Source organism: Gossypium raimondii, chromosome 11 (assembly GCF_025698545.1).
Source record: "Gossypium raimondii isolate GPD5lz chromosome 11, ASM2569854v1, whole genome shotgun sequence".
In the NCBI taxonomy this organism is placed as follows: Eukaryota; Viridiplantae; Streptophyta; class Magnoliopsida; order Malvales; family Malvaceae; genus Gossypium; species Gossypium raimondii.
Genome location: NC_068575.1, coordinates 8,811,145 through 8,832,717, shown reverse-complemented (window position 1 = coordinate 8,832,717; position 21,573 = coordinate 8,811,145). Strand labels below are relative to the sequence as shown.

The 21,573-nt window shown below is 31.8% G+C and overlaps 2 protein-coding genes across 8 annotated transcripts; both read left to right on the top strand.

Moving 5' to 3' along the window:
* Window positions 1–221: 221 nt before the first annotated feature.
* Window positions 222–5,683, top strand: LOC105804800 (sugar transporter ERD6-like 5). 6 transcript variants are annotated; one of them, XR_008191150.1, is made up of 20 exons: window positions 225–534; window positions 730–792; window positions 885–974; window positions 1,058–1,117; window positions 1,208–1,273; window positions 1,358–1,423; window positions 1,497–1,572; window positions 1,665–1,729; window positions 1,820–1,912; window positions 2,004–2,084; window positions 2,162–2,246; window positions 2,354–2,397; window positions 2,476–2,538; window positions 2,617–2,676; window positions 2,770–2,823; window positions 2,928–2,987; window positions 3,230–3,344; window positions 3,426–3,559; window positions 5,105–5,269; window positions 5,464–5,683. XR_008191150.1 is itself a non-coding variant. In XM_052624255.1 (19 exons), exons 1-18 carry the CDS (start codon window positions 391–393, stop codon window positions 3,545–3,547), a joined length of 1,407 nt encoding a protein of 468 aa, XP_052480215.1. In that variant the 5' UTR covers window positions 225–390; the 3' UTR covers window positions 3,548–3,559; window positions 5,105–5,379. The 6 variants fall into 6 exon arrangements, 4 of the variants coding, with proteins under 4 accessions (XP_052480217.1, XP_052480216.1, XP_052480215.1 ...); XR_008191151.1 differs by lacking the exon at window positions 5,464–5,683 and adding an exon at window positions 4,982–5,024 and having other exon boundaries at window positions 5,105–5,379; XM_052624255.1 differs by lacking the exon at window positions 5,464–5,683 and having other exon boundaries at window positions 5,105–5,379.
* Window positions 5,684–16,979: 11,296 nt separating this feature from the next.
* On the top strand, window positions 16,980–21,043 carry LOC105804803 (sugar transporter ERD6-like 5). 2 transcript variants are annotated; one of them, XM_052624252.1, is made up of 19 exons: window positions 16,980–17,349; window positions 17,567–17,629; window positions 17,852–17,941; window positions 18,080–18,139; window positions 18,236–18,301; window positions 18,413–18,478; window positions 18,560–18,635; window positions 18,720–18,784; window positions 18,879–18,971; window positions 19,071–19,151; window positions 19,241–19,325; window positions 19,411–19,454; window positions 19,556–19,618; window positions 19,710–19,769; window positions 19,883–19,936; window positions 20,038–20,097; window positions 20,212–20,326; window positions 20,414–20,584; window positions 20,831–21,043. In XM_052624252.1, exons 1-18 carry the CDS (start codon window positions 17,140–17,142, stop codon window positions 20,542–20,544), a joined length of 1,482 nt encoding a protein of 493 aa, XP_052480212.1. In that variant the 5' UTR covers window positions 16,980–17,139; the 3' UTR covers window positions 20,545–20,584; window positions 20,831–21,043. The 2 variants fall into 2 exon arrangements, with proteins under 2 accessions (XP_052480212.1, XP_012493029.1); XM_012637575.2 differs by lacking the exon at window positions 20,831–21,043 and having other exon boundaries at window positions 20,414–20,785.
* Window positions 21,044–21,573: the final 530 nt, after the last annotated feature.

Here is a 21,573-nt window from a genome sequence, read left to right as displayed (position 1 = left end):
ACTATTTTTAGTGTTACTCGTTCAAATTTCAAATAAAAAATAATTACATAATAATTAGAACTTTTGTCGGGGCTAAATTATTGCAAAAGGACCCCCCCGCCCACTGACACATCACTTGTTAGATCAAAGCTGAAAGATGCTGTGTGACTTAACCCCACGAGCTAAAATTGACTAGTTGAGTGGTTATAATGCATCTGTCCTTTTCTTTTTTCAGAATCGCATGGCGCACATACTACGTAGGAAGCCAAAAACATGTTAAAAGGAAACCCAGATTGTATGCAAGATCGCCAAGCATTTTTATTTTCCTTTTTAACATTCTCATAATTCCTAGTTATTCACCATTTTCAAAAAAAGTTTCGAGTTTCCAGGACAAAAAACAAAAAAAAAAAGATGGGGGAAGAAAGGGCTACAGTGTTACAGTCGGAGTCTTTGCTTGTTAGAGAAGGAGCTGGTGAGAATAGTTCAAGTGTCACCACTACACTCGTTCTTAGCACCTTTGTGGCAGCTAGCATTTCCTTTGGTGTTGGTTATATTGTAAGTAGATCAATAACCACATTTTGCATATGCCAAAGCATAAGTTACTTCTCATTCACCATGTTCCATCTACTTGACAACCTCTTCTACTTCTGACCCAATTTTAGTTAGCTTGTATTTTTCGTATTGTTGTTGACTTGTCGTTGAAGTTCGATTGACTGCTAGAGCCTTTTTCATGATTTTTGTTTTCGACAGGCTGGATATACATCACCTACTCAGTCTGTAATCATGGAGGACCTGGGTCTTTCTATTGCAGAGGTAATACAAAATGCTGGATATTCCTCATTTTTCTTATGTGGGTGTAAAAAGAAGCAAGTTTGAACTTTTAAATAACTCTCTGTTCTCTGCAGTTTTCACTTTTTGGTTCACTGTTAAATCTTGGATCAATTCTAGGGGCATTAGTAAGTGGGAAGACTGTAGATCTCCTCGGTCGTAAAGGCGTAAGTTTCGATATGACTACTGAACTGACCATACTATCTCTAGCCATTTATTGAATGTCTAATTCCTCAATGTCTTGAACCAGACCATGTGGGTTTTGTACATATTCTACATAGTGGGATGGCTTGCAATAGCATTTGCAAAGGTTTCTTCTATTTTTTCATTCACTCTACTGACTTTTCTTTTATGGATATGCTCTTACGTCTTTAATGCTGTATTTTCGTGTGTTGGAAAGGTTCCTTGGTTGCTTGATGTAGGAAGATTATTGCTGGGATTCAGCAATGGAATTGCTGGTTATTTGGTATATGTTGTAAAGATTCCATTTCCCATTTGATACATTTATTCATATGATGGCTAATGGTATAAACATTTCAACCCCAAACAGTTGCCAGTATATCTTGCTGAGATAACACCGAAAAACCTTAGGGGAAGATTTACTGCTGGAGTACAGGCAAATTCTGAACTTAATCAAATTCGGGTTACTGTTAGTAGGTGCATCATGTTCTTAACAGCTGATTCTGCAGATGATGGCTATCTTAGGCCTTTCAACGATGTATATAGTTGGTCCTTTCATCAATTGGCGCATCTTGGCTCTAATCGGTAACTTCGAAACTTTCTTGCCATGTGAACTGTATTAGAACTGCAATCTAAACTTAACTTTTTTTTTGGGGGGGGGTTGATTTTATGCATAGGTATAATTCCGAGTCTTGTACAACTCCCTCTTCTAATCTACATTCCAGAGTCTCCTAGATGGCTGGTGAGTCAGATTTTAAGATTTGATTGCTTTGTGTTGCACAACATTGCCTGAAATAATGTAGTTTTGCTCTAACTTTTGATTTCTCTGTAGGTAAATGTTGGTCGAGAAGAGGAGTTTGAAACTGTGCTGCGGTCCCTCAGGGGAAAGAAAGCCAATGTTTTTGAGGAAGCAGCTTCTATAAAAGTAACATTTCAACTTCATATGCATAACTTCAGTAAATGAAAACAGGTACAATGTTGCTTGAAGAAAAGAAATAAGGTCAGATCCTTTTCAGGACTATACGGATTCGCTCAAACGATTGTCAGGGGGAGGAATGTTGGATTTGTTTCAGCCAAAATATTATCATTCCCTAATTGTAAGAACCGAATCATGATTTCTCAACTTCTAGTTTCTCTGTGTCTTTTATCTATAAACTTCTCACATTGCTCACAGATTGGAATTGGGCTGAAGGTACTTCAACACTCAGGTGGGAGCAATGCATATACATATTACTCGGGAGTTATTTTTACCTCTGTAGGTAAATGATGTGTCCTAAACCCTAATAATATCTACATCACATTATTTAAATGAACAAAAAAAAATCTCAACCATTTAACAAAATGAGATTCTTTTTATTTTCTATAGGCTTATCGAAATATGTCGGGCTTAGTACGTTGGCTGTTATCCAGGTCCTATGCTCCTATGCTGTTTTAAAGTTATGAACTGCATATATCAGAAACTGAATATTCCTATATTCATGTTTATAGATGATAACGGCCATTGTTGGTGCAAGTTTAATCGATAAGTTCGGAAGACGAGCACTTCTCCTGGTCAGAAAACTGAGAAACTTTTTGAATTGAAAGGTGTTTTCTGGCTAAATAGTTGGCTGATATTGCAATATTTTTCAGGTATCTTCAGCTGGATTATGCTTTGGCAGCTTCCTTACTGGGATATCATTCCTTTTACAGGTTTCTTTTGAAGAAACAAAACTACATTCTTTTACTTTTGACTGTTCTTTGTGCACATAACAATGTACTTCAAACTTAAATTACCACAAGCAGGGTCATCACTTGTGGAGTGAAGAAGCTCGAATTTTGGCACTGATTAGCATTTGGGTAAGTTGCATTCTCTTCTGGCATTGCATACGAGAATGTAATTTCTTTATTCTACAGATGTAAGAGAGTAAGAGAGAGAGTTAATTATTTGGCTTGTATGTCAGGTGTATATGGGCTCATACCAAGCAGGGATGGAAGGAATTCCATGGGTTATAGTGGCAGAGGTTAATTTACTTCATTTTCTAACATCCTCTCCATTTACATGTCCATCCTATGTTGTTCCGACTTAATTTTCTAAGAACATTCCTGTCTCTGGACAAGGGTACGTTGATATGCTCATCCAAAGATCTTCCAAATACTTGTTAAAAACTTATTCATGCACGTAACCAAAACAAACACCATTCAGGAAGTCAATCACAAATATGTTCTACTGCACATATTTAACAGTGAAGGGAATATGTTTCAGATTTTTCCCATAAACGTAAAAGGTGCAGCTGGGAGCTTAGCCGGTTTGACTGGGAATATTTGTTCTTGGACTGTTTCATACAACTTTAACTTCTTATTCCAATGGAGCTCAGCAGGTAAGTAGTGTCTGTAGGCGTTTTAACATTGTTTTAGCTTTGGATCAAAGAAAAATGACTTGTGTTGTGGAACTATTATAGGGACATTCTTCATATATTCAGCAATTTGTGGTGTTTGTGTCATATTTATTGCAAAGATGGTACCGGAGACAAAGGGTCGTACACTCGAAGAAATACAAGCATCACTTACTACTTCTCCGTAGTGAGAACAAAGTGTAATGAGTTATTTTCCTCTAATAATTTAGTAATTATTTTATAATATTTTAAGTTAAATAACAAAATTTAAGCTTACTAATAGTTTAGTACCTAGGATGCAATTTACCCTTTAAAATTCTATATCATTAGTAGTTAACGAATGGCAAAAGCGGACAGAAAATAACAGATGACTACGTTGTTACTTTCTATAATGTAGCAATTTGGGTATAATACAATGTGGATCTCAGCTCTCATGACCGAAACGTATATTTCTATTTTATTTTGCACGTAATGCACTCTTTAGTCCCTAAAATATACCACTCTTCTCGCTTTGATTTTTAAAGTTTTTTTGCTCACTTCAGTCCCTAATATTATCAGGCATTCTCAATTTAGTCCCTAATATTATCAAAAATTCTCAATTCAATTCTTTGGACATTAAATAATCCGCTAGCCAATCTTATGTTGCATTGTGTCATACAATGACATCATTGTGACATATCATCCAAAAAAAAACCTTAGAAAATCTTTAAAAATTACCAAAAAATTGTAAAAATTACAAATTGATGTAAAAATTAAAACAGAAAATTATATAATTACAAAAGACCATTATAAATATATATAAAAAATTTAAATTTACAAAAAAATTAAAAAATAGAAATTTTAATATTTTTAAAATTTTATAAATCACATTTACTAAAACTTAAACATGACATCTTCACCTCTTGAAAGGATATCACTTATGATAATTGTTTTATAATTCAATCAATCGGAATTTATAATTGATGGTTTTTTTTATACAATGCCTAGAACTATCCATAGCTCATCCCCAACTCTTAAATAAGAGGATAATAATGCACATCAAGGCATTTGAACCCACGTCCTCCTGCACTAGCAACAATTATTGTAGGTGGTATCCTTCCAAGAGACAAAGATCTCATGTTCAAGCTGTAGTAAATATGATTTATAATATTTTAATAATATTAAAATTTCTAATATATTTTTTGAAAAATATTTACTAATATTTAGTACTTTTATATTTTAAAATTTTTTGTAATTTTATAAAAAAATTCTATTTTATTAATTTTATTAATTTTAAATAATTTTTTATCATTTTTCTATTTTTAATAAATTTAATAAAATTTCTAATTATTTAAATATTTTTAAATTTTTATTTTTTCAGATGATGATAACGTCATAGTGACGTAATTGTATTACATGTAGTAGCATATAATTGACTAGCCTGTTTTTAAAACCAAAAAGATTGAATAAAAAATGTCTGATAATATTAGGGATTAAATTGAGAATTAGGGACGAAGCTAGAAAAAAAAACTTTAGAGAACAAGGTGGAAGCGGTATACTTAAGGGACTAAAATGTACATTCAGCCTTTTACTTTTTGTTATGTGATATTTTTACACGTGGATGTCATTTCTCTCGAGGGTAGGTAGCAGAAATATCAAAGATGTAAAAGGAAAGCGAAATTTAGTGTAAGATTCCCAAGCACTTTTTATGGGCCACTAACATTCTGATCATCGTTCATTAATTATTAGTGTTTTTGCGTTTCCAGGACCAAAATAGAATGGGGGAAGAAAGAGCTACAGAGTTGCAGTCCGAGTTTTTGCTTGTTAGAGAAGGACATGGTGATGAGCAGCAGAATAGTTCAAAAATAACAACTACTCTTGTTCTTAGCACCTTTGTGGTAGCTTGCATTTCCTTTGGTTTTGGATGTATTGTAAGTAGACTCACCACCGCATTTTGCATATGTCAAACCATAGCTTACTTTGATTATCTGCTAGTACCGTGGAAATGATGATTACTGGTTGAGGCTTTTATTCCTTTTTCATTTTCATGGCTTTTTTTCAAAAATGGGATACTCATCACCTACTCAATCTGTAATCATGGAGGACCTGGGTCTTTCTCTTGCAGGGGTAACGCGCAATGCTTACTAAAAGACTCCGGGATGATCATTTTTCTTACTTGTGTGGGTATAAAGAGAAGCCAACTTGAAATTTCAAACAACTCTATGTGCTGTGCAGTTTTCACCTTTTGGTTCACTCTTAAATCACCATTCCTTGGTCGTATAAGCTATTAGAGTTGTGTGACTCAAATCCCTCTTAAATAAAACAAGAGATTATTTGCAAGTCAAGTTAAACAAAATATATTTACTTTCTAGAAGATTTAGTATTTATTAGTATAATATATTTAACATTTATTAACTTAATTTATTTGACCTACGAATTTAGTCTATAAATAGCATCTTTTACAACATTAGAAAACACATGCATTAAAAGATTAGAATTCATAACACTTTTGGAGAATTTTATGTTTACGTTTTGAGGGTTCTTTGTTTTTGAGTTTTGAAGTTTAGTTTTTTCTCCATCTTTTGTACTCTTCGTTTTTTTTGTCATTCTAGTAAAATTATCATTACTAGTGGTTTTTTTATCCTCTTTGAAGGGGTTTTTCCACGATAAATTTGTGTGTTCAATTGCTCAATTTCTTCCGCTATTGTTTACTTGTTCATTGCTTAATCGGCTTAATCCCCAACAAATGATATCAAAGTCAGGTTCAATTTGTCGTAGATCAGCCCGTTCAGAGATGGCAGTAACAAGGTTTGACATTGAGAAGTTCGATGGCGTCACAAATTTCAATTTGTGACAAGTTCGAATGATGGCAATTCTAGTTCAGACTGGCCTGAAAAATATTGTTATCGAGAAAAAGTTTGAGAATCTAGATCAGACTGAATGGGAAGAGCTTGATGAAAATGCCATATCTACAATCCAGTTGTGAATCGCGAATAGGATATTGCAGGAGATATTGATGAAAAAACATCATCCGCCTTATGGGAAAGGTTAGAAATTCTTTATATGATTAAATATCTAGCTAACCATTTAGTGTTGAAACAACGTCTATTTATATTTCGTATGAACGAATGTGAGCTTCTTAGAGATCACATTAGTTAATTTATTACTCTTTTGAATGATTTAAAAAATGTTGAGGTTAAGATTGACAATGAAGATCAGGTTATGCTATTATTATGCTCTTTACCCTCTTTATACAAGTCTTTTAAGGAGACCCTGATTATGACAGAGACAAACTCCCGTTCAAGGATGTGAAGGGTCATTTATTGAGTAAAGAAAACTCGATAATGAGTTTGGTTCAGATAGCAAGACAGATAGGCAAGTTTTCATTATGGTAGCATCAAAGAAGCGAGACAAAAGGTGTCGCTATTGTAAGAAGTTAGGTCACGTCAAAGCAAATTGTTATAAACTGCGAAATAAAAGGGCTACTGAGAGTAACGAGGAAGATGTATCTGGTGTTAATTTGTTCGACGAAAGCGGTGATGATTTCTTGTTAGTGTCAACGAGCAATAGCTCCGAGCTTACATCTGAGTGGATCCTAGATTCAGGATGTTTTTTCCATATGTGTCTCAATAGAGAATGGCTCTCCACATACAGTTCGATTGAAGGTGGAGTTGTGCGCATAGGAAATGATTAATCCAGTAAGGTAATCGGTATTGGTACTATTAAAATTAGGATACACGATGGGACGATTAGGACACTCTCAGATGTTAGGTATGTACCTGATTTACGAAAGAATCTCATCTCTTTTAGTATTTTAGACTCGAAAGGTTACATAATCAACATCGAGTTGAGCGACATTAAGGTGTCTCATGGGGCTCTCGTTCTGTTAAAAGGTAAAAGGACCGATAGTCTTTATATTCTGAAAGGTTCTATATTGACCGGTGAAATCGGACGTCCTTTGTCCATTACAGAGTCAAATTCAACTCGTTTGGAGCGGAGACAATTTGGTCATATGAGGGAAAAATGTATAATCGTTTCGTAGAAGAGAGGTTCTCTTTTGGATGTATGTTTTGAAAAGTTAGGGCACTGTGTTCGTGAAAATCAGACCCGAGTTAGTTTTGATTTAGCAGTGCACAAGTCAAAGGTTAGAAGTCTTCCAACTTCTAAGAACATATTTGACTCAATTGATTCCCTGCATAGTTTAAGATAGGTTCGTGGCGGGCTTTGGCAAAGATGGCGTTGTGAGAATTCGTGTCAATGTGGAGATTGTTAGAGTTATGTGACCCAAATTCTGGTTAAATAAAATAAGAGATTGCTTGCAAGTCAAGTTAAAAAAATATATTTTCTTTTTAGAAGATTTAATATTTATTAGTATAATATATTTAGCATTTATTAGCATAATTTATTTGACCTACGAATTTAGCCTATTTAAGCTCTTTTACAACCTTAGAAAATATAACCATTAAAAGATTAGAACTCATAACACTTTTTGGAGGATTTTGTGTTTACATTTTGAGAGTTCTTTATTTTTAGGATTTGGGGTTTAGTTTTTATCTCCATCTTTTGTACTCTTCGTTCTTTTTCATTATAGTAAAATTATTTTTACCCGTAGTTTTTTTATTATATTTGGAGGGGTTTTTACATGTTAAATTTGTGTGTTTAATTTTTCAATTTCTTTCTCTATTTTTTACTTGTTTGTTGCTTAATCAGGTCAATCCCCAACAAAGGTGTAAGCTTCTATATGAATACTGAATTGACCAAACTGTTTTTAGCCATTTATTGAATGGTGGTCAGAAAATCATGTGTAATTCATCAATGTCTTGAACTAGACTATGTGGGTTTTGAACATATTCTACATTGTGAGATGACTTGCAATAGCATTCGCAAAAGGGTCTTCTATTTTTTCACTCACTGTACTAACTTTTCCTTTATGGATAGGATCTTATGTCTTTAATGTTGTATTTTCGTGTGCTGGAAAGGTTCCTTGGTTGCTTGATGTAGGAAGATTATTGATGGGATTCATAAATGGAATTTCTGCTTATTTGGTATATGTTATAATTATTCCATTTCCCATTTGATACATATAATCATATGATGATGGCTAATGGTATAAATATTTCAACCCTAAACAATTGCCAGTATATCTTGCTGAGTTAACACCAAAGAACCTTAGGGGAAGATTTACTGTTGGAGTACAGGTAAATTCTAAACTTAATAAGATTTGGGTCACAGTTACTTGGTGCGACATGTTCTTAACAACTGATGTTGCAGATGATGGGTGTCGTAGGCCTTTCAATAATGTATATAGTTGGTCTTTTCTCCAATTGGCGCATCTTGGCAGGGAGGTAGTTGTGTGAGGTATAACATCGTTTATACAAACGGCAGAATAGTTTAAGGACATTGAGTCTACTGGTTGGCTAGTAAAGTAAATATACATTCATAACGGAAGGTTCAAAGGTTGATGCCCACCTATCTTATGCAACTATTGATCGTACATTCTATCACCACATCGAGTCAATGTTTTTCATTAAAACTATTAATTTTCATTTATGTGGGGGATTGTTGGAAAAAAATATATTTTTTGAAAACTTTGAGGCATATCCAAGATTAGTAAAAGTGGAGATTTGAATCATAAAATTATGATTTTATATTCTAACCCATGAGACCTTTACAACGATATATCATATGCTCAAAATGGTTGAGTGATGAATGAGGAATTGATGCTCAAAATAAGCCACTTGTGAATTATGTTGAGGAAAATGGAAAGCTTAGTCCCACATTGGTTAGATATCAAGTATGGAATATGTTTATATATATGAACCAACTTGGTAGTTATTGAATGACTAAACTAATGCTCTCCCTCGTGCATAGGGGGTGTAAATCCAAACCTGTCGGGGTTGGGGGCGCACCCACACCTAGGCCTATGGATATTTTAGCCTAATACGTAATTTTATTTTTCTTAGCAGAGTTTATCTATTTAGAATTAAAAGAGTATTAAAAGGAGTTAATGGCTCATTTAATTCAAACATTAATTTGGGTTTAATGGCTTTTTAATTCACGAACGTTATTGGCTCATTTAGTCAAAATTTCCAAAAGTTCTTCATTTGAATTTTATTTAAAACCAAATAATCTGCAGGAAAAGGTACACACAGAATTTTCCAAAATTTTGAGAGATATTTTCCCTACATATTTTTCGAACTATTTTCGGTGATAGACGAAGGTAAGGCTACAGTTTGTTGATCACTGCAACCATGCTACTATCGTGCTCATCTCGTTGTTGCATCTTGGGAGATAGTCGACCAACGTTTCTCTAGCACCAAAGGAGCGACCGAATCTGTCTTAAAGAAACTGTCAAAACAGACATCAACTACCAGTGCATTTTTCCTGCCTACCTACGAGTATAATATTTCGATCTAGTCTTTATTTCTTTTTTTTTTCAAATTATATATATATGTGTGTATATCTATATTGTTCTGGTTCGATCTTGTGATTTAAATAAATATTTTACATTACTGCTTATTTCACTATCGTGTGTGCAACAATTTCAACGAGTCTAGTTTCAAGAATAAAAAGCAGATCCTAATTTTGAATCTTGTAGGCCAAGATATAAATAATTTAGTGACTATCACTCAAATGGACAACCTTGATAAGAGTAGTGTGTAATTAGAAAAAACCTTAATTAATGTCACATGTAGGCATGGTATGTTAAGAGAAAAAGATTTATGTATATATAAAAATATTAAGGATGTGAAATGGAGAGGAGGGGAGGTAAAATAATAAAAGAGGGGTAATACTAAGGAATTGTTGCAAATAATGGACTTGAAAATACATAAAATAAGTTCGAATGCTTTGTTGAGGTACTAAGAAAGTGATTCTCATAAAATAAATTGATGAAGTCCTAATTGATAAATTAATAGGTATATATATATCGGCATTAGTCATGTAGAAAAAGTAAATTGTATTTGTAAGTGTGAGTCCTCTAATGGACTTATTTGAAAACTTTATAAATATTTTGTCAATTTTATAAGTCTTGTATTTCGATTGAATATCATGTTATATTATGTGGACTTGAAACTATAAATGCTTAAATGAGAATGATTTGCTATGTGAAATGAGTTGAATTGATTGAATTTTGAGCTATTGAAAAGAGACTTGGATGTTAAAAACTTGAAATATGGTAAAACATGGGAAATAGAATTCTCGACGTGATGACAGAGGAACCACATTGCAACGACATGAGTCAGTTTGTGACGTCGTAACGTGGAATCCCTCGACGTCGCGACATCACTCCTAAAATTTGAAAACCTTTCACTCTAGTCTCTGTTCCTCTTTAGACTATTTTAAAGGTTGTAATAAACCCGTATAATACTTGAAAATGATACTAAGACATATAAAAAGTTTAAATTGATCAAAGTGATTAAATAAGTACTCATAATGAAATGAATTTGACTCTCATTGCTTCAGCAACAAATGTAGCATCCCGATATCTTGACTTGGCGATCGGGTCAGGTATAGGGGTGTTACATTTAGATTCTATTTTTGAAAAGAAATCGATTGAGAGATTTGAATTATTTTACCGATAAATTATTTTATGGATTCTTCTCACCACATCATTCATGGTACGTTTCTAACTATTTAATGACATTTTAACAATTTTTTTCATGTCGTTTACACATAATATTGGTAATTTTTTTACCTTGAACCGCAAACCTCAAACCCCAAACTCGAACCCTAAACCCAAAACCTCAAACCCCGAACCTCGATGTTAGGAAATATTTTAATTTAAGTATAAATATTTTTTAATTTATTTTCAATTTGTTGAAAAATAATTATTTTAATGTTTTTAGTATTTTGGATGTAGTATATTTATAAAAAATTTTTATAAAAAAATAATATTAAAAAATTAATTTAGGCGGGTTAGATCAAACTCGAGTTTTAACAATTTTTATCCGAATCGGACTTGGACAAAATTTTAGACTCAATTTTTAGACCGAGTCTAGACTGAACAAACAAACTTAAAATTTTAACAAGACTACCCGACTTGATCAAACCCATAAACAGATAGAATGAGGAGGGTAGATAAAATAATTTCTGTATTTCACTAACCTTGAGATTTCAAACCTAAATGGTATATCGTTTGCGTGCTGCTTAGGTTTTGTCTTCATCATAGCAGTTATTAGAATAAAAACTGCTTTCACATCTCATTTCTCAATAAAATATAAAGGCATAATGAAATATTCAACATAATTGTTCATTGACTGTATTATCTGTTAGATTGAAAAAAGAAGAAAACAACAAGAAATGAGTTTTGCATCTCCTCCTAAGGGTTGTTCAATCAACAACATTTTTCTTTTTCTTCCCTCTAACTTGTTCATTTCTACATAATTAACATCTAATTCTTTTTGACCTAGTTAGTATTTCGTCACACTAACACCATTAATTTATGCCAACCTAACATTTCTTACAGTGTCATCTATCAAACATAAAGAACAAATCTTTTAAAAACATATGAATGGATAAAAATATATAAGTCTTTTTCACTTCAAAAATGAATTTAGACAAATGGTTGTGTAAATGCAAATCTAAACAACCGTTTATCTAGTTCCATTCCATATATGTTTTTATATTTTTATTTTAATAAAATATCATTTTAGGTTATTATTATTTTGAAATATATATAAAATATAAAATTATATACAATTAAAAATATGTAAAACACTTATAATATCTTGAAAATATATAAAACAATAAACATATAACTTTATAAAAATAAAAATTATAAATATATATATAAACTATAAATTTATAAAAATATATAATTATGTAAAATTACTAAAAAGTATGTCTAGAATGAGTCTAGACAACCATCTGTCCAGGTTCGATGTGAATTCTTTTATATTTTATTATTTTATATATTTTTCAAAATAATAATATAAATAACATGATATTTTATTAAAAAAAACAATATACAAACTTACTAAAAGCACATCTAGAATGAACCTAGACAATGCAAATGTATCTAGACAACCATTTGTCCAAGTTCATTTTATGTGAAAAAAGTACATTTTTATTAAATTATATATTTTGAGTTTTTTAAATTTCATTTATGTTTACCATGTGTCATGCTTAAAGGTTGCCACGTTTTATTGTTGGATTTTGTATAGTACCTAGAAAAATAAATCCTTACTAAAAAGTAAAATTGTAAATAGTAGTGAATAGGTTCGAATCCAAAGAGGCTAATGATATTCTTATTCTTTAATAAAACAAGTAAAATAAAAATAAGGGGCCTTTTAAATTAAAAAAAATCAAAATGAGATTGTCAAATAAAGTTAAAAAGAGCAATGCGATAAAAGTCTAGCTAAAGGTAAAATCTTTGTTTGATTTACTAGTTTTTTTTTTTTTTTTGTGTGTGAGAATTACAATAATAGAGTAAAATCCGAACAACCAACGCGACTCAAATCCAAACCACACTTGGGGTGGTGAACACCCTTGACCATCAGGCCATCACATAGGGTTTTGTTTGATTTACTAGTTTGATCATTAATACAAAGATAATTTCAATGTTCTTTGAAAAATTAGTTATAGTTATTGACGTCATAGCTAACAAGTCTCTCCTTACCTTGTTGATAACCCAGAGGAATCTTGTTGAAGTTATTCCTCTTATTAATAAATAATCTTATAACTTTCCACTTATGATTTAACTTATCGATAGCATTAAGAACGTGAGAAACCTAATTTTAATCAACAAACACACACAAGCAGAATTAATTTAGATTAGATTGCTTGTCCACGTGTACGTTATACCCAATCATGCTATTCGTCGCAAATATTAGAATCAATTAAATAATTACAGATTTAACAATTGGCAAGACAAATATTTTAAGCAATTAAATACAGTACCAATATTAAAAAAAATATGAATATTTGTAATTAAAACAGAAGGCATGCAAATGCTAAAGATCAAAAAACAAATAAAGAGCAATTAAATTTCACAAATTTTAGAATCAAAATATCGAAATCCCTTAAAGAAGACTTTAGAAACTTATGGAGAAAAGCAAACACAAGAATAAAATAATACTAAATTGAATATCTCTAATTATTAATTTAATAATTTTTATTTATAGGCAAAAATCACGTAATATATAAAATACAAAAGTGTCATTAATTAAACAAAGCAAACATTTTCTAGATTTCTTAGAAGGTTTTCGCATGAAACTTCCAAGCTATTTTTAGACATCTTTTCAATATTTTTTGAACTCCAGACATAAAATAACTTTGACTAGAATTTTCAATTTCCTTCAAAACGATAAATTATGGATCCAGAATCATTTTCTTTAGCTCAAGTCATGACCAAAATATTGAAGTAGTGCCAATTGAAGGTCCAATCTCAAAAAAATTATCAAAAATAAACTTCAAGTTGACTTTCTCTAGTTATTCACCTAAACCTTAAAAAATAAAATGAGTAAAAATAAAATAATTAAAGACTTAAATAACACAATTTAAATGGAAAATTATTGCAAATAAACTGACATTTATGAACTTATCGCATGGGCTATTAATGCCTCAACAAAAATTAATGATGTTAGTGTCAATTTATGAATCAAATTTAAATATCAATTAGGAAAAAATACCACAAATAAACAAATTTAGAGAGCAAAATATATATTATTATTTTATATAATTAGCATTGGGGCAGATTATTTGAATGATGTATGGAATCTACAAAACATCCGTGAAATTTTTATCTAAAAAATGTATCCAACTTAATATTAAGAAATTAAAGCTTAAAAATTCATGAAATTGGTGCCATCTATACCTCTTCATGGTCAGGCTATTCGCTCAGATTCGAAAGTCTGTTCGAAATTTAGGAGGATTTGAGAAAAGTTATTAAGTCCGAAAAAATGGGCTTGGACAAAAAGATTAGATCCATTTAAAATATGAGTGAGGCTCGAGCTTGAACATTCAACGATTGAAATCGGCCCGATTCATTTTTAAGTTTATAATATTTAATATTATGTTATTTTTATATATTATGTAGTTTAGAACATATTAAAAAATAAACTTGTACTAAATTTATAGTACTACTCTAATATAAACATTAAAATAATGGTAATGATTATATAAAACTTTCAATAAATAAAAATAAAAATAAAATAAAATAAAAACTTTTAGGAAAAAAATATAAAAATCATATGGGAAGGCTTAAAATGAACTTGAATTAGTCTTTTATAAATATAGGTGGATTTGAAAAAAAATTTAAATCCATATTTCTAGACCAAATTAAAAAATATAAAATATGTTAATATTATAATTAGACCCAACTCGAACTTTACCTATAAACACCTCTGGTACATCACACGTAATTATACACTAACTCTATGCCTATATTTTAGTGTCAAAATTGATTCCTCGAGCACTAAATAAAATTAAATAAAACAGATTATTGGGCTCACCTTTTTGAGTGGGACAAAACATTTGATATTTAATTCAAGTAAATTAAAAATTAAGGCACATTACTTGTCCCATCAATTTCACTTTCTAATTTTTACATTTTCAATTATTGAATGAAATGATTTTCAAATCATAATAAAATTGAAAAAAGTTCTTAGGCACATGCATCGATGCCCCATCTAATTTGGTTATTTAAAAAGTAATGAAGTTGGAAAAATGGTGAGGGAAAACATTGAATCTACTATTTTAATTTAAAATTATTTATATTAACAACAATACTCATATTAATTGAGATAAGACTTAAATAATATTCTAAAGCATGCTTTACGCACCATCACGTAATGTAGAATTTGTATGCTTGTTTTGATATAAAAAAAAGTTGAGATGGCAAGTGATTGGATAAATTGGCTTACATTCAACAATTGCCTTTGATATGATGAGATCTAAGCTTCATATTTAAAATACAAAAAAAAAATCTATTAACTAATTAATTATACACTCTAGTTAAAACAACTCTCTAAAATATATGAAACAATAGTTATAAGATTAGAAGAGGAGATTTTATATATATAAACAATGTTGTCTTGAAAATTTTAATAAAAACTTGACAAATTCCAATTATTGTAACCACCTTTTGATTTCAAACCTGTCTATTACATCATTTGCTTGCGGATTAGCCTTTGGCATTCCAATTAAAATGTCCTTTCACGGCTCACTTGTCAATAAAATCAAAGGTCAAATTATTAATTAATAGTCTAGTGACTTAAATAATTTTTTTTGGGATAATTTAGTGACTTGAATGAAAACTTTCGAATAATTTAGTGACTACTTTTTAACTTTTTGAAGTTTAGTAACTAAAACGTAAACTTAGTAATAGTTTAGTGATCTTAAATGTAGTTTACCTTAAAAATAAAACAAGGCATAATGGAATATTCAACATAATTGTAAGTAGAGGTGTTCATGAGCCTAACCAGGCTTAAACATGATATTAACACACTTTATGTTTGTCCAAGCTTGGCCCGACCTGAAACATCAACCTAAATTTTTGTCCAATTTTGACCATATTTGTAAATAGCTAACTTAAGCTCATTTTAATCCCATCCATATTGTTTTAAAAAAAATAAAAATATATACTGATATTATTTTTAATTCAATATTTAATATTTAATAATTTAATATATTTTTATTTATGAAAATTTTATATAGTCCTATTAATGTTTTTAAATATTTATATTATAGTAGTATAATATTACTATAGATTTAATTTTTATGTGTTATAAAATACTTTTGAGAGTATTTAATCAAACACCTTGTGGATATTGTATTCTTGTGTATTTTCTATTCTTTCATTACTTTTTTGTTTTTGAGTTGCTTTCACTCTATTTTTAGTGTCTTAGAGAATTTTTATCGAGAATTAGTTAAGTTAATTTAAATGAATTTAAACCTAATAAATCGTCTAACCTCGCACGGATTGCAAGACAAAAATTTTAGTCGTGTGACACTAAACATTGCTGAACAAAAACCCATCCAAACGAGAGAGAAAGGAGGCATAACATGAAGTTGCTCAAGGCATTCCAAATCGATGGATCCACTGGTATCAGTTATCAGCATCGGATCCATTGGAAAGAACTACCGGAACAACAAACCATGGTGGGGTTATTATTGTGAGAGGAGAGAAACATGGAAAATTCAATTACCACGAATCTTATTAAAAAATTAAGATCTGTTTTTATATTTATTAATTAGCGTTAGCGTAGAGTAGTTGCAAAATGTAATCGAATCTAGAAAAGATTTTGTGAATGATTTATCCAACCCAATGTTAAGAAATTAAAGCTTAAAAATTGGGTACCATATTACATAATTACCCTCTAACCCTATGCCTATATTTTAGTATTATCAAATCAAACTTTTAAGGTCAATAAGTAATTAAGAATAGAGCTACATGTCCCACCACCATCTTTTTTCTTCTAATTTTTATATTTTATTGTAAGCCATACTTATTGGACAAATACAAATATAAGTATTTTCAATTCAAAGTAAATGAAAATAGATCTTAAATAATTTCCTATAATCAAATCAATAACCATATATACAAAAATAAAAAATATCATATCATCAAATATTTATGTAGTATAAATATCTTGATAAAATATGTATCGATAATTCATGTATTACATTGAACATTTTCAAAATATAAGTAACTAATGTAAAATTATTCCAAAATAAATCAAACATGGAAACATGCATCTAAAATATGTACATAAAAGTTCTTGTATATGAAAATCAGAAAGGCAGATGGATAGATGCTTCATCTAACTTGGTTATTTAAACAGTTAACAAAATTGGAAAAATGGTGAGGGAAAGTATGGAAGAAGGGTTGTTAACAAGCAGGTATCAACTACCACCAAATGAAACAAAACCAACAAGCAATGGCGCCGACGGTGACAGTCCTGCCGACAACCTTAACATGCCATCTCAGCCGGCAGCTTCGTCGTTAACACCTGTTCTTGTCTTTAGTACGTTTGTTGCTGTCTGTGGCTCTTTCAGCTATGGATGTTCTGTAAGTTCTTCAGTACTTCCTTCTCTTCCGAACCCTTTTCTCTTATTCTGCTTCTTCTTCTTCTTCTTCTTCTTGTTCCAGGTTTTTTAATCGGAAAGTAAAGTGGTTTCATCCATGATCAATATTTTAATAATTACACGTTTAAATTTAATAATATGTGCAAATATTTATATTATTTGGTAATTACTGATAATGATCTAACTTTGCATGAACCCAGCTTGGTTATTCATCACCAGCGGAGACAGGGATCATGGAAGACTTGGACCTCTCCTTGGCAGAAGTTAGTACACCCCAATCTTTTTCCATTCATTTCCTTTATTATTATTATTATTATTTACAACAGAAAAAATCATATATTCAATAAGCTTCCACTTACTTAAAGCACAAGAAAGCTCTAGTTGGGTTTATGTACCTATCTTACTCGAATCAACGTGAGTGACAAATACGGGTATACTTTTTTTTTTCCTTCTAAGTTTAGCCTATCTTTGTCACCCAATTGCAGTACTCTGTTTTCGGTTCAATAATGACAATTGGAGGAATGGTAGGAGCAATTCTAAGTGGGAAGATAACAGATCTTATCGGTAGGAAACGTGTAAGTTCTTTTTTCTTCTTTTGGTTAAGCCTGTACACCTTCCAAAGATCTAATAATCATATAAGAGCTAAAGTTAAATTCCTGTTGAATAATGGCTCATCCCTCTTAACTAATGTGTTCATGTACCGTGAGAAACAGACAATGTGGTTCTCTGATGTCTTCTGCACTGTTGGGTGGCTAGCAATAGCATTTGCAAAGGTTAACTTCTAGCTTGAATCATTTACTGGCTATTGTAACTCCATATACACCAATCTGTAAGATTTTAAATGGTTATTGTTCAACTCTTGTTGTAAGAATGCTTTGTGGCTGGATATTGGAAGGCTGTTGATCGGACTCGGAGTCTCTATTTTCTGTTATGTGGTAAATATACTAAGGTTTACACTTCACATTTCATCAACTTAAATCAGCTTTTATGTAACTTACTATTGAGATACATGTATATATAGTAGCTGAACTTTCCATATCAAATAGGTACCTGTTTATGTAGCTGAAATAGCACCTAAAAGTTACCGGGGTTCCTTTGCATCATCAAACCAGGTAAAATATACTAAACCCATAACTGACATTGTGATTTTTCAACTCATCATTAGTTAGATACGAGTTTTCCCAATGGTGCAGTTGATGACTTCTTCTGGATTTGCAATTATGTTTTTCGTTGGATCCTTCATTTCGTGGCGCACCCTGACTATGATCGGTATATACTTTGATTTTTTTTTATTAACTTAAAGCTAAAGGTAGTGTTATGTTATTTATGTATTATCCATTCTATTTCCTTCAGGTACTATTCCCTGTGTAGTACAGATAATAGGCTTGTTTTTCATTCCAGAGTCCCCTAGATGGCTGGTATGTCTAACTCAGTAGTATGGCCAATCATAGGATGCTTTTTAAGTCCATAACATGTGGTCGAGAAAATGCAACATGTGACCGGCTTTTGCAGGCAAAATGTGGTCGAGAAAAAGAGTTTGAAGCATCCTTGAAGCGTCTTAGGGGAGAGAACTCAGATATTTCTGAAGAAGCTGCTGAGATCAGAGTATCATTTTAGCTTCATATCTTGTTATCTTCTAAAGATTGTGAACACTTGTTTCCTCATGATAACAAGAAACGCTATGTGCTTACGTTTCTCTTGTAGGATTATATAGCTACTCTTGAGCAACAAACAGAAGCAAGCTTCCTTGAATTGTTCCAAAGGAGATATGCCGATGCACTCATTGTGAGCTGAGAATAACATTAGCTTAATAATCTGTACTCACCATTTATGACTTGCCTGATCACTTACATACGGCTTCTTGGAATTTGCAGGTTGGAGTTGGGCTAATGCTATTGCAACAACTAGGAGGAAATAGTGCTGTGGCATATTATACTAGCAGCATATTCAAAGAATCTGGTAAATTATTTTTGTTGTCAATACAAGTTTAATACCTGGTAGTGGTGGGAGAAAAGAAAGATGAAAACAGTCTTGTTTGCAACAGGTATATCAGGTAGCCTTGGCCTTCAAGTTTTAGCTGTTATACAGGTACCTTCATGGCTGCGTTTCCAACTTGTAATGAATGTCAAATTGTGTTCCAAGCATTTCCGAATTCCGAGACATGTTGATTATATTGTTTCTTTTTGCAGATTCCAGTAGCAACTCTAGGTTTGCTTTTAATGGATAGATCCGGTAGACGACCACTTCTTTTGGTTAGTATTTTAAACAATTCATTTTAAGATTGTAAAAATGCTGAACAAACCAAGTTAAAAAGAATAGTATTTTAATCCAAATTTTTGGCAGGTTTCTGCAAGTGGATTGTGTTTCTCCTACTTTCTCCAGGGACTGGCATTCTGCTTTAAGGTATAACAGAATTTAGCTATTTTCTTCAAGAGATTGACAATGGAATTTCTTGTTTAATGCTTTCAAATTCTTATGTTTTTCCCCTGAAAACTTTGATGTTATTTTACAATCAGGAACTCCCCAATTTGAAGGCTCTTACTCCACCTCTAGTACTTAGCTGTACTTTGGTACTTCAGTTTGTCCTACAATCTTCTGCTTTACACTTATTTAACTATTGTACATATTGAACCAAACTACATGTATAAACTGATCAATACTGCACAAACAGATTGGTGCTACAGCTTTCACAATAGGGTTGGGAGGAATACCATGGATTATAATGTCAGAGGTATGTGCCAATTCTGAGATAAAAAGCTTCATCATTGCTTACATATCAAGTTTTCTTCAATAGCTGGAGACAAGAGATTCATTTGACTAAAACATGGTCCATATTCTTTGTCAGATATTTCCTATAAATGTTAAAGCTCAAGCTGGAAGCCTGGTGACTTTAGTCAATTGGTCCACTGCTTGGATAATGACTTACAGTTTCAATTTTATGATGGATTGGAGCTTAGCAGGTCACCCTCCATATCTCTCCTTCTCTAAGTGAGTAAATTAACATATAAATTTTCAGAACTAAAATGTATGAGCAAATATCACTGCAGGAACATTTTTCTTTTTCTCGGGAATCTCAGGCTTAACTGTCCTATTCGTGGCCAAGTTAGTCCCAGAGACGAAGGGGAGAACACTGGAGGAAATACAAGCATCCATCACTCACTCATTTTCTGTAATTTAAGATTTAATCTTGGCATGGCCATGACTGCATGCACCAATAGGTATAAACAGTATGCATATGACTTACTTTCATTCTTATTTTACAAGTGATCATTTCCAAGGAGGAACAATGCTGCTGAACCCTTTTCCATTTCAGCATATTGGGCTTAAAAGACCCTACATTTGTATTTGTATACTGTGAACTTGTATAGTATTGTGACATTCAATTTTCTTTATATATTTACTGTTGGAATTTTGTTTTAGTTCATTTGGGCAATGCCAACTGAATTTGGCATTTTCTTTTGCAGGCAGCTCAGATCATAAGAGTAATTGTACTCATTTGGATAGACTTTTATGAATATCCAAATGTATAGCTTTTTAGGCTTTCTGAACTGTAGCCATAAATTGATATGAACTATTGAACATCATTTCCTCAATGCCAGCAAAGCCCTAAATCCCTTTTTTTGGTGGTGTTGGAAAAATCTCAACCATTTAACATTATGAAATTATTATTTGTTGTATACGCTTGTCAAAATTATTTATTATTTGGTGCATAAGCTCTGTATCCATATGGGTGCAAAGAGGTATAGAAGGGATGTTGTATATAATGATAAAAAAGACACAAAATAATACGTTTTGCCTCCGGTATGACACTTAGATGCAAACTGTGATTGGTGAAAACTTGGCCTTGTAGGGAAACACGTATGTGTTCATAAAAGGAGGGGAGTTAGAAGGATGTGGAGGTGATGTTGTTATATAGCTCAGATGAGCGGATATGAAGATACAGGAAAATTTGATTCTTGGGGAATCGGGATTAGAAGCTAATACAATGAAGGGTGTACGTGGAAAAATGATCCATGTGATTTTGCATGTTGCATGATAACATGAGCAGTAAGCCTATCTGTCATAAATGGTAGTCCACATAAGTGGCGTATTCAAGGAGCGAATGTGCCTGTAACTATCATAAATGAGTTTAGAAACCAGAGTCGTTCGCCAATAGTCTGAGTATGATTTTGGTATCATCCGCCAGTTGATCCACAGAACAGAGTAA

Excerpts from the sequence above, each read along its gene's own strand:
- LOC105804800 (XM_052624255.1), top strand. The coding sequence starts at position 391 with ATGGGGGAAGAAAGGGCTACAGTGTTACAGTCGGAGTCTTTGCTTGTT. Across the intron at positions 975-1,057 it reads ATCTCCTCGGTCGTAAAGGC|ACCATGTGGGTTTTGTACAT; the intron begins GTAAGTTTCGAT and ends GTCTTGAACCAG. Across the intron at positions 1,730-1,819 it reads CAGAGTCTCCTAGATGGCTG|GTAAATGTTGGTCGAGAAGA; the intron begins GTGAGTCAGATT and ends ATTTCTCTGTAG.
- LOC105804803 (XM_052624252.1), top strand. The coding sequence starts at position 17,140 with ATGGTGAGGGAAAGTATGGAAGAAGGGTTGTTAACAAGCAGGTATCAA. Across the intron at positions 19,152-19,240 it reads GATATGCCGATGCACTCATT|GTTGGAGTTGGGCTAATGCT; the intron begins GTGAGCTGAGAA and ends TGGAATTTGCAG. Across the intron at positions 19,937-20,037 it reads TAGTACTTAGCTGTACTTTG|ATTGGTGCTACAGCTTTCAC; the intron begins GTACTTCAGTTT and ends CTGCACAAACAG.